This window comes from Aphelocoma coerulescens, chromosome 13 (assembly GCF_041296385.1).
Source record: "Aphelocoma coerulescens isolate FSJ_1873_10779 chromosome 13, UR_Acoe_1.0, whole genome shotgun sequence".
Lineage (NCBI taxonomy): Eukaryota > Metazoa > Chordata > Aves > Passeriformes > Corvidae > Aphelocoma > Aphelocoma coerulescens.
Genome location: NC_091027.1, coordinates 9,836,289 through 9,853,781, shown reverse-complemented (window position 1 = coordinate 9,853,781; position 17,493 = coordinate 9,836,289). Strand labels below are relative to the sequence as shown.

Genomic DNA, 17,493 nt, shown 5'->3' with positions numbered 1-17,493 from the left:
TTATACAAGCTGCTCATTGTATAAAAAATAATTTAGCAGCTATTTCAGTTTCTTAATTTCTGACCTTCTCAGTTTGCTGATATTTGAAATGGTGACAATATGGCATGAACATGTCCCTGCATCCCCAAGCCTGAATTAACTCCAGGGGATCCCAGCCCATGCTGCCAGATCAGCATGGAGTCATGGGGAAGAAACTTCAAAAGTAAAATTTAGTGGTCCTCTTAAGAAGATAGTTTTCATATTAATACTTACTCCTTGTAGGAGAGTGTCTGCTGAGTGCTGCAGCACCTGATCATCCTTCCCTGATCCCTGTGTTCCCAGACAGGGAGAGGCACCTGCCATTGCTGCACTGGCACGTTTCAAACCTTTTAACAGAGTGCTGGTGAGCTTGTTAGATGTTTGTATCTTCATTACCTTGATCCTCATCATCAGTGACGTGATGAGAAGCAAAATGTCACTCTGTAAGTGCCAGTTCCCATTAAACCAAAGCAAACTGCATTTAATTACAGTGTCACAAAAAGCTGGACATTGAGTGCTGGTGGTGCTGTTATCATCAGTGAGCCCCTGAGCTCCCTGTGATCTCTGCATCACCAGGGACTGTGCAAAGCCTGAGAGTCTAAACATGCATCCAGGTTTTGGGGGGGTTGGGAGTGTTGGGGAGGTGGGTGCATGACTCTAGGGGAGAGTCACTTGTGTCCTGTCTCTGATCATCAGGTTCAGCAAAACTTCTCTGTGAGGTATCTGCAGACAGGAGGTGGAGGCTGCGTGCCCAGGTGGGAGTGGACGTGCCCAGGCTCAGGCAGGTGCTGTGTCCCACACATGGCTCATGGCAGGCAGTATGCGCTGTGTGAGATAACCCCAAGGGATTGCTCCAGTCATGTCAGCATCCTTATCACACCGAGTGCGTTTCAGTGCTGTCAATACAGTAAATGACCTGTTCAGGATACTCCTTTGATATGTACACAGAGCATTAATCTTTGCAATTTTATGTCAGGGTAAAAATAGCAGCTCTTTCCTCCTGCCATCCCGAGCATCTGTGGCTGGCTCGGTGTCAGAACATCACCTGTTGCAGGGGCTGTTGGGTGAGCAGCTTGTGTAACTCGGCTTAGTGAAGGCTTAGGGCCCTGACCTCGTGCCTGCTCAGGCAGCTCTTCCCAACAGAAATGTTCATTGCAGGTGGAGGACTGTTTTTTTCTCAACAGCTTTGAGGTTTCTCCTGTAGCAAGGTGGTGCCCAGCCTGGCTGCTCCCCCACCTGTTTCTGTGCAGGGATGACCTGGACCTGGGCTCATGGGAAAGAGAGGTTCAGTCTGATGTGAACCAATGCATGTTGCACCAGCAGCTCCTGCTTTATTTTTTTGTTATTAGCATCTTCCAGAGGCTAAAGGGGCTACAAGAAAGGCTGGAAAGGGACTTTTTAGATGGGTATGTTGTGACTAGACGGGGGGAGTAGCTTTGAACTGACAGAGGGAAAATTTAGATTAGAGATTAGGAAGAAATTCTTCCCTGTGAGAGTGGTGAGGCCCTGGCACAGGTTGCCCAGAGAAGCTGTGACTGCTCCATCCCCAGAAGTGTCCAAGGCCAAGCTGGATGGGGCTTGGAGCAACCTGGGACAGTGGAAGTTGTCCCTGCCCACAGCAGGGAGGGTTGGAACTGGATAATCTTTAAGGTTCCCTCCAACCCCATCCATTCTGTGATTGTCTGATTTTAGGGGTTCGGGAGCTCCTTAGATGCCAGTCCTGAAGCTGTGGCTGGAGCATGCCTAGTTTCAGTGTTATTACTGCTGTCTGTATTAAATAGAAGTGTCAGTGAATCCCCAAGTCTTGTCCTAGATTACAGTGAGATTGTTTTAAAATGTGGGGACTGAGAGCTGTCCATCCATGTGGCTCTGTTTAGTTCTTGAACTTAAATTTGGAGATGTACTCAGGACATTGGGTCACATCTTTATTTTCAGTTTACTGGGGGGGAAAGTAAAGCAAAAGAGATGATAAGAACCCATTTCTTGATGTTTCCCTCTCTGAGCCATAAATCATTGCTTCTCCTGCTGGCATCTCTGGAAGTACTTCTGGTGTTTGTGACCACAGAGAACAGCAATTAAACTACATGTCTGTGTCTGTAGAAACTCCAGGTTCATTTTCCTGCCCTGCCACAGATTTCCTTCCTGACCTTGGGCAAGGCAGGTAGGGTCCCATTCCCAAGGACAGCTGGGCCCAAGTGTCTCTCCTTGGCACATACAGACCTTGGAGCATCTGGTACCACACTTCATCTGGTTATATGATGGACGCCATGGCTTTGCCCCAGATGCATCACAGAGCACAAGGCACTCGATGCTCTGACATGAGCTTACATAGTGGGACAGAAGGCAGAGAAAGGTCTTCCAGGGATCAGCAGCATTCCCAGCTGGCACTGGTGCAAGAGCAGGGCTGGGTCCTCCAGCTTTGCATGGGGAGAAACTGTTTGGAAGGGGCTGACGTGCTGCAGCAAGTTGATGTTTGGTTGCTGTTTCTTTGCAGCATCTTTCTGGCGTTATATCTGTGCCAGGAGGTGGATTTCAGGGGAGGAAATGTGAGCTGTGCAAATACTGCAGCAAGCTCCAATCCCCAACTTCGCCGAGATCTGTCAGCTGGCACCACAGGCTGCTTCTCATTTCCAGCTTGTCCTCTGCTTGCATGTCATTAGGCATGACACTGTTGACATGTGCATGGCAAGTATCATGCATATTGCTGCAGAGCTGCCGAGGAAAGGCAGAAGAGCTGACAGCCAGCGCCTGGTCTCTCTCTGTGCAGGGAGTTTGCAGCAGATGAGGCAGCTCCTCTCCCCATCCCTGTGGTTGTGATTGGAGAGCACTCAGAACAAATCTCACAGGCCACCATGGGATGTTCTCCAGTGCCAAGTGTGCCAAAGTGCTGCCCAGCACGGTGTGGATGTGGCGCTGCAGTGTACAGCACACTAGAGGTGTTCATGGGGGAGTTATTGGCTGGGGGCTTGCTGTCAGTACTTGGATCATCATCTCCATTGCACCTCATTTTTCTCAAGTAAAGAGTTAATTTCTGTAGATGAATGGGAACACTCTTGCTGTAGTTGCTGTGCTGGGGCCATCTGTCAGTGCCGGCCCATGGGCTGACTTCGGGTGCTGTGGCTTTGCTTTCCTTCACAGAGTCAGGTACCTGGTGTGGTCTCACCCTCCATGGCAAGAAACAGAATGTTTTTGTGAGTTGTAGCCCTTCCTCAACCTCCCCTTCTTTTCTTCCAGGATCATCCCCCAGCTGGAGAACTCACTTCCACAGGTTTCACCGAGCAGCCTGCCTGGCTCTGAGATTTCAGAAGCTACAAGGACTTACTTGCAAGGAATGAGCCGCTATGACCTGGACGAGCTCGATGCCTGCTGGTTGGAACTTGTTAACATGGAGCTCAAGGAGATGGGTGAGTATTGCTTTTCTGTTTTTTACTGGCCTGGGTGTCCCACATTGGGCATTCAGGCTTTTTGTGTAAGCATGTGGAACTAAAGGCCTTGAAGAAGAAATGTCGGAAATGCCGGTCCTGATTGTTTCCTGCTCCAGGCATCTCTAGATATCACAGCATAACATTGCCTGCCTAACATAACTGCTGTTATATCACTGCACATTCTTCAAATCCTTTAGTGGATTTTGGTTGAGTGCAAGTACCTGAGCTTGGAATTTGACCATTGGCACTAGTGCTTAGCATGGTCTGGTGGGCAGATTTGTTGTCACAGACCCATGGGTGTGTAGTCCTGCCAGACTGTGGAGGGATTTTCCAGTCCTTGTTGGGGAAGAGTTGCTGTGCTGTGTCTACTGCTCTGCAGGTAAGAGTAACACCTCAATAAAACATTCACCTTGTGAGGTCAGGGAAGGCTCAGGCATGCCTACGTGAAGGGTTACTCCTGGTGGCAAAGGTCTTTCAAGGATGGGAAAAAGAATTTTACCAAGTGCTTGAGCAGATGGGATCGTGCACTGCGGAGCAGGAAGGTTGTGCTGGCTCTCACAGGCAGCTGGCTGAGGGCTGCAGCAGGATTCAGGGTGAAGGCAGAAAGATGCAGTTCAGTGAGCTTGCATGGAGCATAAGTGAGCTCAGAAGTTGGGCATGACATTGACTGATCTTGGTTTTGGAAGATCTGGCCTCCTGGTGTACTCATGATTTACAATGAAGGTTTGTTACCGTGATCTTGAGAAAGTTGTAGAGGCTGCTTTCACAGTTTGTGTGATTATCTGGTATAGGTATCCTGTGTATTGGATTTCCCATAATCTCAATGTTGTGGAGCCTGTAGCATCATAGAGAAATACTAAGTCAGTTTTGCCCTCATTAGCTGCTCTTGTATTAGCAGCCTCAGCTCTGTCATTAACACACCCAGCTTTTGAGGCACTGGAAGCTACAGTGAAGTCCTTGGGCAGAGCAGAGGGTGCTGCTGGATAAAGCCAAGTGCCTCAGTCCTGCTCATGTACCTTGCAGAGGATCCACCCTTCCTAACCCTGTACAGCTGCTGTTGCTGCATCAGGAACTCATCTTCTACCACTCTGGGCATCATTCTGACCTCACTGTGCCTTCACTGTATCCCCTACTACATTTCCCTTGCCATCTTCACAGCTGCATGGCCATCAGAAGTGTCTCTGGGCTCCAGAGAAGGGTTGTCTCTATTTCTGCTTCCCCTTGTGTGTATTTCGTAACTCTAGAAATGAAGTGGGCAGAGATTTGGCTTCTCCAGCTCAGCTGGGTTAAATTTGCCTTGCTTTATTATTTCTTCAAAGTATTAGGTTTCAAATGCAGTGTCCAGATGTGGAGCTCCCGTGGTGATGGAAGATTGAGATAACTGGAAAGTCCCTGCCCCAGGCCAGATGGGCTGCTGGTTGTCCCCATGTCACCTTTGGGCTGGCATGTGCCAAACCCACGAGTGCTGGGGGAGAGAGGCGGCTTCTCCAGCAGCACTGCCTTTGGAAGGAGTTGGAGTTTAGGAGGCGAGCTTGAGCTTCATCCCAGCCATACCCCTGCTCTGTGCAGGCGTGTGGGTGGGCTGGCACCTCAGCATCCCAGTGCATCGCAAGTCAGGACACAGGCAGTGCTTTGCTGCTGACCCTCAGCCATTCTGAGCAGGCTGCATTTTTGTGACTCCATCTCGTCATTTATCAGCCAGTCACCTTTTCCAAGGACTGTCCTTAGGAGGTGTTTGTCCAGGGCTGGGCTGGATAAAACTATAGAATCTGAGGAAGCCCTTGAGCCTTCCTGCCTTCACCAACTCTAGATGGTGATAAGGACGAAGGGGATCTCAGCAGCAGTCATGCAGAGAACATCACTGCCCATCACCTGCTTCTCCAGCCCATTCCTGTTGCTGAGGGAGCGCTGTCATTACTGGCTGAGTCTTAAATATGTTGGGGGGAGAGTAGCTCTCAAAACCAGTGTTTGGCATGTGAAGCTTCAGCCCAATGGATTCTGGTACCTTGCCCCCTCCCTCAGTCCTTCCAACTTCTGTAGCAGTGCAAGGGCTAGTACATGTTTTCCAGTGACTTGGAAAGGAAAAGATGTGGCATTGATTAATAACACGTCCCTGGCACTGTGGGGAGCTGAGGGTTTGGCAGGTGGGAAGCAGGATGGGAGCTGCTGCTCCTGGCTGCAGGACCATGGTCACATCACCCATGGCAGCTGTGCCCACCATAGAGGCTGAAGGTCATCAGGCTTCTTTGAGGGGATGTATTTTCCTGCCCGTGGAAGTGATGGGGTTTGGGTGCTCATAAAGCTGTTACAGCGAGTCTGTTGCTGCTCAGCTCCTAGGCTGTGCCAGAGCAGGGACTTTGCTCCCTCTGCTTCCCAGATGGGAAAAGCCAGGGTGGGATTTGGGATTTGGGGTGGGATTTCACCACCCAAGGCAGAAGAGGATTGTGGCTGCCTGGGTTGGTGCAAAGGCAGTCCATAAATAGTGCTTTCTCCCGGAAGCCCTTGACATTAATGACACCATTAATGACTCGCTGAGATTTCCAAACCCGCTTTGCTAATCTCCAAGATCATTAACATGACTTAACTAGAGAACTGCAGCCTCTCCTCCCATTCAGAGGAGTCAGGAGTTATCTCCCAGCATTAATTTAAAAGATAGGCGGAAGTTTAAATTCCTCATGGGTGTTTGGCTGAACTGTTGTCACTGGGCTGTCCAGGGGCACAATATGTCATTCCCAAATTATTTAATGGCAAAGAAGGATCCTGATCTCTGACTGGCTCCTGAGGATGTGCGGGAGGAGAGCTGGAAAACACCTATGAGATCATCCAGCTCGCCTTTCGTGGATCCACGTAGCACATAGCACATGCCTTTTCCAGTCCTTTTTAGGTCACCCCAGGGATGGAATTTTATCACCAAGATCAGATAAACCTCCAGATAGCTCCAGCTCTCTGCATTCTGCCTGCTGACTCCTCTCCCAATTAAATGGAGTTGCTGTGGAAAGCAAAGGTTTTACATGAAAAGCAAAAGTTTTAAACATAAAACAGCTTTAAATAGTTTTAAACCCCCCAGTAAGATGCCTCAGTAGCTGTTGCTGTACTCGATGGAAATGTGCTGTTTAAAGAACCTTTGCGTGCTAGAGATGAAGTCAGTATTTAGGCATGCCTAAGTGTTTTATTTGTTGCTGCTGCAATATGAGATAGTAAAAAAAGTGGATCTGAAGAAGGCTAAATGAAGCCCTGAGTCAGATTAATGTCCATGCCACTCCAGGCAGCACAGGCCTTTCCTTTTAGACAGGAGCCATGCCATAAGTCCTCGTTTTTATATTAACATTTTATGCTGTATTTTGTGATCTTCACTAAATCCAAAGGTATTGTAAGAGCGGAGCTAGAGAGACTTCAAAGACCAAGGCTGAAAGATCCTTTTGCAGTGATCAGCACTTCATAAACACACGGAAAATCCTCAAGAAATTGCTAAAATTGTTGTCAGAATCAATTTTGCTGAAGGCAGAGTCGAAGTTTCTAAGTATTCCCTTGACTTAATCCATATGGTGTATTCTGCTCACATATGCCCACCACGGCTTCTATCTTGGGAGCTGGAGGTGTTCCTGGTATTTTATGGCAGGAACATGCAAAGGTCACATGGATTGCTTTTGAAGCTCCAGGGGGAATTCATCGCTGCATACTTGAGATATGTCTGTGTACTAATGAGATGATACCTCCCTCGGCGGAGGTGAGATTGGTCAAGTAGATGTGAAATAAGCTGGAGTCGGTGGAGTACCCCGGGGAAGATGTGCTCAGTGGGGCAGAGGCTGCTGTCAGTCCTGCTCCTCAGAGAGTGGCTGCTTCCCTCCCTGGCGGTCCTGGGTGTCACACTCTGAGGCTGCTCCCATCCCACTGCATCCTTTTGGGATTCTGGGAGTCCCTTTTTCACCCTGAGGCAGCAAGTTGGCACTCCCTAGGCAGAGCCTGTCTCCAAGCAGCTGCCGCCCACCAACATGTGTCCATGTCCCACTGTGCAGGACCACCCCAGTATAGAATCGTAGAATGCGTTGGTTTGGAAGGAACCTTAAGCTCATCCCGTTCCAAGTCCCCTGCCATGGGCAGGGACACCTTCCACTATCCCAGGTTGCTCCAAGCCCCATCCAACCTGGCCTTGAACACTTCTGGGGATGGGGCACCCACAGCTCTTCTGGGCAACCTGTGCCAGGGCCTCCCCACCCTCACAGGGAAGAATTTCTCCCTAATAATGCAATCTCACCCTGCCCCCTGTCAGTTCAAAGCTATTCCCCTCTATAAAACACCACAAGCCTCTGGAGCTGAGCTTATTTAGCCCCTTAGAGATACAGAAAATCGATACCACGTGTAAGTGAATGTATTAATTGTTTGCATGTGATGTAGTAATGTATAGATTATCAGGGTTGGAGATCAGTGGGAGACTCTTCAGACATTTTGCCTCCACATTTTCAGTACAATCAGTTTTTACATGAAGTTGCTGTTTTGCTGTTTCCATAAATTCCTGGCAGTAATTGCGGTAGTTTCCAGCAGTACTCCAGCTTTGCTGCTGATGGGGTGAGGAGGCTTTCATCACGAGTGTTCTTGGACAGCCCTGTCAGAGCCAAGCATCGCTGCAGAGAGGCAGCAGCTTATAAAGTGGCTTCTGAAACATTTTGTCATCATCTTAAATTTGAGCAATAATTGATGTCAGTGGGTGGCAGAAAGGGTGATAATTGGTTCCTGTAAATCTTCTAAGTGCATTAGCAGGCTGTGTTTGCAACAAAATGTCTGTAAGTTTCACTGTGGATGCTCAGTTCACTGTTTGTGTGTTGGTCACACTTTACATGCAAGGTCTGTTTATAAATAACATTGATAAAAGATTAATGTACAGTTGCTTCATCTTCCAAGGGCTGTGTGTCTACAGGTGGTGGGCTGGAAGTGGCTGTGGGAGTCCCAGGTGGTCTGGTGTGGTGTTCAGGTGGTTGGCTGTCATCCTCTGATGTCCCGGAAGGATGCTTGGGACAGCACCTGGGGTGCCCAGGGGGGCACTCAGCCCGGGGCAGGGTGGCTGTTGTCCCCACAAATGCCAAAGCAGGCATGTTTGAAGTGACTTGCCCGGGGCAAGCTGGAGGGACAGTGAGCCTGGAGGGAGATCTCTGGAGTCTGTGGTCTGTGTGCCATGTGTGAACACCCCATCCCATCAGGGACCTGTCATTCTTTCACTCTCAGGTTTTGAAAGATAGTCAGAGACAAGCCTATGTCATCTCACAAGTGCTTTCCTTTTCTTACTATTATTTTTAAAAGCAGTGATTTTGCTTGTTTTTATATATATATTTCCTGAAAAGTAGACTCCCAGCTTTATAGTCTGTGAATCAGCGAATGGCACAGCCTGCGGTCCTGATAGCTGTTGGTTCATGAGCTGTTTCTATCTCCAGGTATTCTCCACAGGGGGAAAGGATTTATTGTTTCAGTAAATTGATATTAGTGGAGTACAGTTCAGTCAGAAATAGGTCTCTATTTTGTGAAAGGTGGCTCTCCAGCTATTTTTTTCCTCCCCTCGCAGTGAGTTGGCTCACATCACGACAAGGAGTAGCTGAGAATTCATTTAGCAGAAGAATATTGCTCCTTCATGCCACATAAATTACGATATTACAGAAATAATTATAACGGAGGGCGGCGTTGTGTAAAGGGATGTGCCTGGTACTTCTCCCAGGCGCGGCGCTGTGGCTGCGGTGCCAGCCCAGTAATCCCAGCTCCTTTGGGATAAAGTGTTTAAATTCTGTGTTCCAGGTGCTGTACAGGCAGTCGGAAGGGCTGAGCTATGTGGAGTTGGGCTGGGCCCCTTGGGAATCCCCTAGGATAATGGGGATGCTGTGTGGCTGTGGAGCTGCAGGGATCATGGCAGACCCTGACGCAGACACACAGGGAAGAGATTTTTGTTTGGAGCAAAGTTCCTTCAGGGTTTCCTTTCCTGAATAAGATCTGGAGACCTCCTGTAGTGCATCATCATCTGTCACCTCTTCTCCTCTTCCATTTCTGAGGCAAGTCCCATATTCTGATGCTTCCTTTATCTGGGAAGGTGCTACAGCCCAGCATCTTGCCCTGTGCAAAAAGTGGACAGTTTTTCTCGTCTGAGATGCCATGGGAGGCATCATTCCCTGGATTACGGCCCTTCCCACTGTGGGGCAATACCAGGGTGTTCCAGGGAGGCTGGGTGGCCACATCAAAACCCATCATCATTAATGCACTCAGTGTTAATGGGAAAAGGGTGTGAGGGGTCTCCTGGAAGGGGTGATGGGACATACTCCTCCTGTGTCAGTGTTTTGAACGTGGCTTCAAATCGCCAGTGATTATATTGGCATGAGATTGAAGCCTCACCTCTGCCTGTGTCCGTCCAGACAGAAACTCTGAAGAAGTTTATGGCTATCACTGCCCTTCTCTGTGGAGGCTCAGAAAAGCTTTGTTTTCTTGCCTGAGACCTTGGCACACCTTAACCAGGTGAAAATACCATTCTCTTGGTCACCAGGTGGAGTCCACTGACCTGGCAATGGTCCCAAATGTGGGCATCATTGGATTTGTGCATTGTAACCAAGATCAGTGTCTGTGTCTTTACTTTCCTTCTCTGGGGACAATAACAGTGTCACTTGAGCATGTGCACAGGGTGTGTTTTGGTGGAGAATTTTTCTGTTTGCTGTTTAGCTGGCCACAATCAATAAGGAGAGAGTTTTTGCAGCCAAAAAGATGACAATTTTATGAATGGAGTTCAGTAGCACAAACTTCATGTGATACAGAAGGAGATAAATGGAGCACAAATGGAAAAAGCACTTCACCCCCAGGCCCCATTGTTTAGTGTTTCATAAACGATTAATCGCTTCATCCCCATCAAGTGCAATTGTCAATTCAATAAGCTCTGAGGTATTTGGGATGACGCTTGGCAAACGCATTCCTAATGTAATTACATCTAAATGGAGTGTGAGAGCGCCTGCGTGCGTGTGCGCGGGAGGGACTGATCCACATTTCCCCAGGTCATGGTGTAACAGCTGCACGGCGCAGAGGCTGATAAGGGAACCCCACCGAGGCGCTGGTCTCCCTCTGGCTCTGGTCTTCCTCTGGTGCAGGAGTTTTGGGAAAGCATGAGCTTTCTTCCCAGGGTTAACCAGGTGATGATGGAAAATTCAGGAGGTAGGATGGGTGCTGATTCTTTCCACTCGAGATGAAGTGGCACAGCGGCAATGCCAGTGTGACCCTGACCCTGGGCAAGGTTGGGTTCATGATTCCACAGGAAATGGAAAGCCTTCCTTTCCTTCCTCATGCTGCCTGCAGCTGCCAGCCCTCTCCCATGAGGACAGGGCAGCTCTGGAAAGTGTGTGGGGAAAAGCACGGGGAACACCTTGATGGTCATTTTGCTTTCTAGAAGAGCAGAGCCTGACATGTTGGGAGGAATGGAGTTACTCCAGACTGACACTCTGGTGCCCAGGCTCATAGTCACAGATGGGGAGTTGAAACCCTGATCAAGAGGAGGATATTCTTGCTGGACTGGTTTAATACTCATATAAAGTCATGTTGAGCAAGTGCACCTCAGGTGGTGTGTTTATAAAGGGACTCCATGAAGGCAAAAATAATGCTCTGGCTTTCTCTGTAACATGCAGGCAGTGATGGGACAAGGGGGAATGGCTTTGAGTTGAAAGAGGATCGATCAATTTAGATTAGATATGGGGAAGAAATTTTTCCTTGTGAGGGTCATGAGGCCCTGGCACGGGTTGCCCAGAGAAGCAGTGAATGCCCCATCCCTGGAAGTGTTCACGTTCAGGTTGGACAGGGCTTGGAGCAACCTGGGATAGTGGAAGTTGTCCCTGCCTATGGAGGAGGGTTGGAACAAGAAGATCTTTAAGGTCCCCTCCAGCCCAAACCGTTCCACGTTTCCGTGATTTTGTGCTTCCTGACCTGCCGCATCCAACCGGCACTATGCCAAGAGCAAAATGGTGGCTCCATCCCAGCCCTGGTGCTCAGAACTCGCTGTGCAAGTGCAGGATGCTTTGCATTGCTGAGCTCCAGAGGTCCCAAGCAGCCTGTGCCAGCCTGGGGCTGAGATCCTGCACCTATCGCCGGGGCTGCTCCGGAATCAAACAGGTATCAGCAGGTTCCTTGGCATGTTACAGCACAGCAGCCCAAGCTCTTGAAAGGGCTATGATAGGGAACAGTAGTGTCTGTCTTAGATGGTATCTCAGACTCGACATAGATGTGTAAAATGCCAGGCTGGATGTTTGCAGAGACTTGTCAAGCCAAGGGAAACGGTGCCAGTGAAACATTGGGGAAGAGCTTAAAAAGGCAGACAATGGCATGTTTGCTTGCCGAGCCCGCCTATGTGTTGCTTTCCCCTTTGACAGAGTTTTTTCAGTTGGTCAGTGGCTATGGAGGAAAAGATGCAGCCTCTGCCAGCCCCATCCAGCCAGAGGTGCTGGGACCCCTGCAACCCCATCCCTGGGGGCTTTTCAGCAGCCCAGAGTTCAGCCCAGGACAGGGGCATCACACTGTGGCTTGAGAGATGCCCAGGATGCCAAATTTTTCTCAGAACATTTAATTAATAACTGCTCCTTATGGGTTCTTCCTCAAGCCTTTTTTTCTCCGTCTCTGCTCATAAATGAGGTATTTTCTCCCATTGCTTTGCATCAGGGAGGGTGGACAGCAGTTTGGGTTGGGTTCCTCTACTGTCTGGCCAGTTGTGGATAATTCATGCTAACTAACTGCAAAGTCTAATTGTTTTGTATTGCATCCTGCTGGTACTTCTGTTGTTGTCTCCATGCCTTCTCCTGTGATGAGATAGTGCTCCTTGGGAGACAGGGTGTGATGGGGGCCTAACTCTGCCTCTAACCCTTCACAGAGAACCTTACTGCTGCTGATGACAGATTTTTTTCCTTGCATGGAGCGACCTCACATTGCGTTTGTGGCACCAGGATCTTTGTGCGTAGGTGGGAGGAAGCACTTCGGGGACCAGCCTTCAGTGTGGCACCATTTTGGGGCTGCTGAGCTCCTGGCAGCAGCATGCCCCATCTGAAGGCAGCTGGGTATACCGCTGCTAGGGATTTCTGCTCTAAAAAACCTCTCTTGGTTATTGACCTTATATTCCTGTTTGTCTCTGTGGAGAAAGCTCTGGTAAAGCATCTCTGCCACCTCTCTCCATTAAAGGTCCTGGTATGGGGGTAGTAAAAGACCCACCTGGGTCTGACCTCCTGATTTCACTAAACCCAAACACAAAAAACCCCCTAGTTTATCCTTAATTTCTGCCTTTGGCTTTGGTTTTACACTTCCATTTAATTGGCCTTAAAATGGTCGATTTTCAGTCTTAACAATTACAGCACTGACTTTGTGTTACCAAAGCTTGTCTGAGCCCTCGCTGCAGAAAGCATCTTTGCAAAACTTGTCTCCTTGAACATTTAAACTGTCAGCCCCAATTATCCGCATTGCTTCAGCTGAATGGGTTTCCTTCCTCTCAGCCAGCAGCAATATTTTGTTACTGTCTATGAAATATAAACTGCATCCCGAGTTAGGAGCAGCCGTTTTCCGAATCGCTGCTTTTACCATCGCTGTGGATTTGCCTCTTGAGTTGCCATCTGAAATGCTCAGCCCCTGGCAAAACGCTCCCCAAAAGCGGGTGGGCGCCTGTGCCGGAGCTGCATCAGTGGCTTTGCCTTCATGCTCTGCCTCCTGCATTGCAGAAAAGCCCGAGCTGGACGAGATCACCCTGGAGCGAGTGCTGGAGGAGCTGGAGACCATGTGCTACGAGAACATGAACATTGCCATCGAGACTGAGGAGGGTTTGGGCATCGAGTACGATGAGGACGTGGTGTGTGACGTGTGCCGCTCACCAGAGGGGGAGGACGGCAACGAGATGGTGTTTTGTGACAAGTGCAATGTCTGCGTGCACCAGGTGAGCCCCGGCTGCAGGGTGGGTGGCAGCGCTTGGCTCTGCTCACCACACTCTGGTACCCTCCTCCCCTGGGTTCCTCTCATCCCCACCCAGCCGCTCCCCTGGGCTGCTGTAGACTCCTTCCTTCCTGGATCCCCAGTGTGGCTCCAGTGGAGTGGGGATAGCAGTGGGGTCTGGGATAGCTGGCAGATAGCAAATTTGTTTTTCTTACTTTCTTACTCCCAACCATTTATAAGTGCCCACAGAAACACACAGCCAGAAGTTGAATTGCCCCTTCCTCCTTATTCTCTGGTCTCTGTGATATTTTATGTCTCCTCATTCTTTAATATGCTTATTCTTCTTTACCCCATTTTTTTGCTCCCCAGTGGGATCTTTAGCACCCTGGGGTGACTAGCACTGTGTGCAGGACTTGGCTAGTGGCTGGGTGGGATGTGGGTCTGCAGTCCTGTGCTCACCAGAGGGGTGGGCTTGCACAGAGCCCCTAGCCTTCTCTTCCTCTGCTTTATCTGGGGGGTGGTTGGACCTTCCAGCTCCACCAGTGCTGTCTCACATTGCAGGGTTTCTGTCCCAGCTTCCCCACTGTGTGAGTGTGGGATTTCATTTTATTTTGCTGCTTGGAAGAAAATAATTTTATTTTTAGAATCGAATGCAAATGCTTCAAGCCCTTGCTGGGGGGGGGCGGTCTGTGGGCTCCTGCTTTTGGGGAAACCTTGACAAGGGAAAGGTAGCCACGTGAGTGTCTCCTGGGTCCCTCATGGACCCAGGGAGGTTTTACTGGTTGTGCTTTGAGGGGAAGCGCTGTGTGGTGCTGGGATGGCGGCAGCAGCACCTGGGCTTCACCCTCTGTGTGAACCATTTTGGGTTTTTTAGTTCTAAAGAGAGCCGTTTGCTCATCTTTTGGGCAGCTTTTCCATCAGTGCTTCCTGGAGGTGGGAGAGCACTGGAGATATCTATAGTTGCTGGAGGTGGGTGTTTTGAATGGTTTCCATCAGTGAATCAGATTCCACAAAATACCAGAATGATTCAAGGTTGGGTCCGGGGTATTTTTTTTGTCTTGGATTCTTTTTTATCAAGCCCAAGTGACAATGTCAGGCTGTGAGCCACAGCAGGGACTCGGGGGGCCGTGGCACCCTGTGGGCTCCACTTCAAGCAGCAGCCCCAGTGCTGCAGAAGGGGACACAGCAGCCTGGATTTCAAGGCTGTTGGAAGAAAAGAGGGATTTTCAGTTGTTTTCAGGGAGCAAAGTCCAGCCCTAAGCCCTTTGCCAGCCCATAAGCTGCCCGTGATTTAATCTGTGCCCCGATTTACACCCTAAGCCGCAAAGTCCAGAGCCACAGTGCAGGGTGTTGTATGGCATCAGGGTTATCTAACCTGCACCGTGCTTTTGCCAGCACCACATCCAAAACCTGCTGGGAATGAGGCTTTCCTGTGGGCATATGGGTGCTGGTGCCATGGGCTTCACCAGAGCCATGCCTTGTCCTCCTGCATCCCATCGGGAAGGGGCCCAAGACACGGTGGTGGGTTATGGTGCCAGGAGATACTGGGGTACTCATCTCATCTGCGTATCGCAAGCCCATGAGGCTTGCTATTAATTAATTCCTATGGAGTGAAGCTTTTAGAAAGCACATGCAGTCATCCTTTTCAAATTGTCAGTGAGGTGGAACTGTGCCCCCCACTGCTAAATCACAGTTCATTGCTCTCACGGTGACAGCATCACACTTCTGTTTAGCATGGGAATGATCCACCTCCAGTTTCCAGCCACCATGCCATGGGCCTGTCATCACTGAATTCCCTTTCCCTGGTGTGGGCACATGGCTGAACCTGCCTTCTGTTCCGTGGACCACACCAAGCTTGTCTATGGCTTGGCGTCCTCCTTGGTTTTTTGGCATCTTGTTCTCAGTGATGTTGCACCCCAGAGAGATGCAGCAATAAAAATAGCTGCTCTGCTCCTATTCAGCATTCCTCTGGCTTCATGGTTCTGGAGCACCTTCTGCCTGGTGCTGGACTTGGAAGAGTGTGTTTAGCTGATAATGCACCTTGTTTCTAGAGCCGCTCCTTGTCTGGGACAGAAGCCCTGTATTTGCTTCTCAGGAGCAGAACTGCACCTTCAGCTGCACTAAAATCACTAGAAGTAAATAACCAAGATCCAAGAATCTGCTAGTGATGGGCACCTGGTCATAATTCCTGCTTTCCCCTGGATTCTGAGATCAGTCTGCCAGTTCATTCTGCTGGTAGTACGTATCAGGCTGATTCCTGACTGGCACTAAATCACGTTTTATACAGCTGTGTTCCAGAAATTATTGATCTGTCAGATTTGGAGACACCTTGAAACACACAGTTAAGTCTCTTTAAACTGTGTAGACTCACAGCAATAATATTTCCTTTCTTAATTCCTTGTTATTCCAATAATCTGTTCACAAACTGGCTTTTTCCCCTTGGAAATCACTATGAGAGTCAATTTGTGATTTGGGGCAACCAAAAGCCGTGTTATAGTCTGTTCTTGGCCAGTAAAGACTGAAGATGTGCTTTTCCCACACTCACACATCTCCCTGTGCCCCCTCTGCTCCTGTCCCCACCCGCAGCACTGGCACTTGGGGTATCAATGACCTGTAGCAGCAGGAGGAAAAGTGATTCTTTTAGGGGGTAAACTTCAAGAAATGGAGCTGATGAATGCCAGGGCTCAGTTTGCAGCCACCCATGCTGGGGGTCCTTGTCAACGCTGGCTGCTTGCCCTCTGCAGGGATGTCAGAGCAGCCAGATGTAGGATTAATTGCATTTCCTCGCTTTAAATAGTGACACAGCCCTGTGTTAGTGCCCCAGGCAGTGTGTGTTGCCCTCTGAAAACCCTTTAAGTGTGAGTTATCAGGACCTGCCAGTTAAAAACTGTCTAGCTTTAGTAGTAGCTGTTTAATAAAGTCATAAATTATGGTCAAAGTGGAAAGTATTTTTTCATTATGGGATACAGCTTATCATTTGGCTCTTCCCCAAGTACAGAGGAGAAATATTTATGAAACACTTTGGCTGCTCGGTGTCCTGCGTTACCACAGCAGGTCAGGGAGCTCCATGGGCATCCCGAGTCTTTCAGTTCTCACTCTCTTGGCTGGAGACTTGTCTGTGCCCCCTTAAGATGTGTCATCCTTAAGAATTATTATCCTTTTTGGTTGCTCCTGTCTCATTTACATTCATGACTATTGGCTTCCCCTTTTTACCTTTCCGTAGTTATTTTTGCTTCCTCTTTGGGCTGTGCAGGGTCTGTAACCAGTGTGGTCAACTTTCTCAATCATGGGCTTGTGGCTTTTCAGCCCTTGGTGACCTCAGAAGATTTCTTACATAGCATTTCTTACTTTTCTGAGTCATCATGGGTCAGGAACAGGCAGGACATGAGCAGGCAGATGAGTTCACCACAGAGCTGCTGGTGGTGGGGGGCTCTGCCCATGCCCAGCCTGGAGCCAGGCAGGTGCTTGGCATGATACATGGCATGTTTTTATACTTAGCTTTTAATTAAAACCCAGGACACACTGATCTGCCATGAGCATCCATGTGAAAGCAGGGAAGGTAGTAAGGGAGAACTTCAGCTCGCTGTCTGTGGCTTTGGCGCTGCGTTGAGTCTGCTGTTTGTTGGGATGCAGCGGCAGTGAGAAAGGTGGGAGTGATGGAGGAGGTCTGGGAGGATGTTCATCCTGGGCTGCTGGGATTAACCCTCGTCCCTCGTGTCTCCACAGGCGTGCTATGGCATCCTGAAGGTCCCCATCGGGAGCTGGCTGTGCCGGACCTGCGCCCTCGGTGTTCAGCCCAAGTGTCTGCTGTGCCCCAAGAGGGGCGGGGCGCTGAAACCCACCCGCAGCGGGACGAAATGGGTCCACGTTAGCTGTGCCTTATGGATACCTGAAGTGAGATGTTTTCCAGCCTCCTCCTGATACATGGGTGGGCACAGTCCTGGTTTCAGGTCTTGACCCAGGGTGTTCATTAATGGTGTAGATATCAAATGCAGTTTGGCTCGTCAAGCTGTGCCAGAGACACGATGCCAGGCAGTTATCAGGCTGTGTGTTTAATGAGCACCCAAGGAGCATCCTATTAAGGGAGGGCAGAGAATTAGGGTGCAAGGCCACAGGGGTGGGGGACATACCTCTG

At 49.4% G+C, this 17,493-nt stretch overlaps 1 protein-coding gene across 5 annotated transcripts in view; it reads left to right on the top strand.

Annotated features, from left to right (window-relative positions):
- The window catches only part of JADE2 (jade family PHD finger 2), a 72,851-nt gene that overhangs the window by 33,548 nt on the left and 21,810 nt on the right, over positions 1 to 17,493 (top strand). For all 5 annotated transcript variants that reach the window (XM_069029258.1, XM_069029260.1, XM_069029261.1 and 2 more), the window contains 3 exons: positions 3,253 to 3,422; positions 13,151 to 13,362; positions 17,085 to 17,252. In XM_069029258.1, the coding sequence (XP_068885359.1) occupies positions 3,253 to 3,422; positions 13,151 to 13,362; positions 17,085 to 17,252 (550 nt within the window). The remainder of the gene's footprint in view (positions 1 to 3,252; positions 3,423 to 13,150; positions 13,363 to 17,084; positions 17,253 to 17,493) is intronic.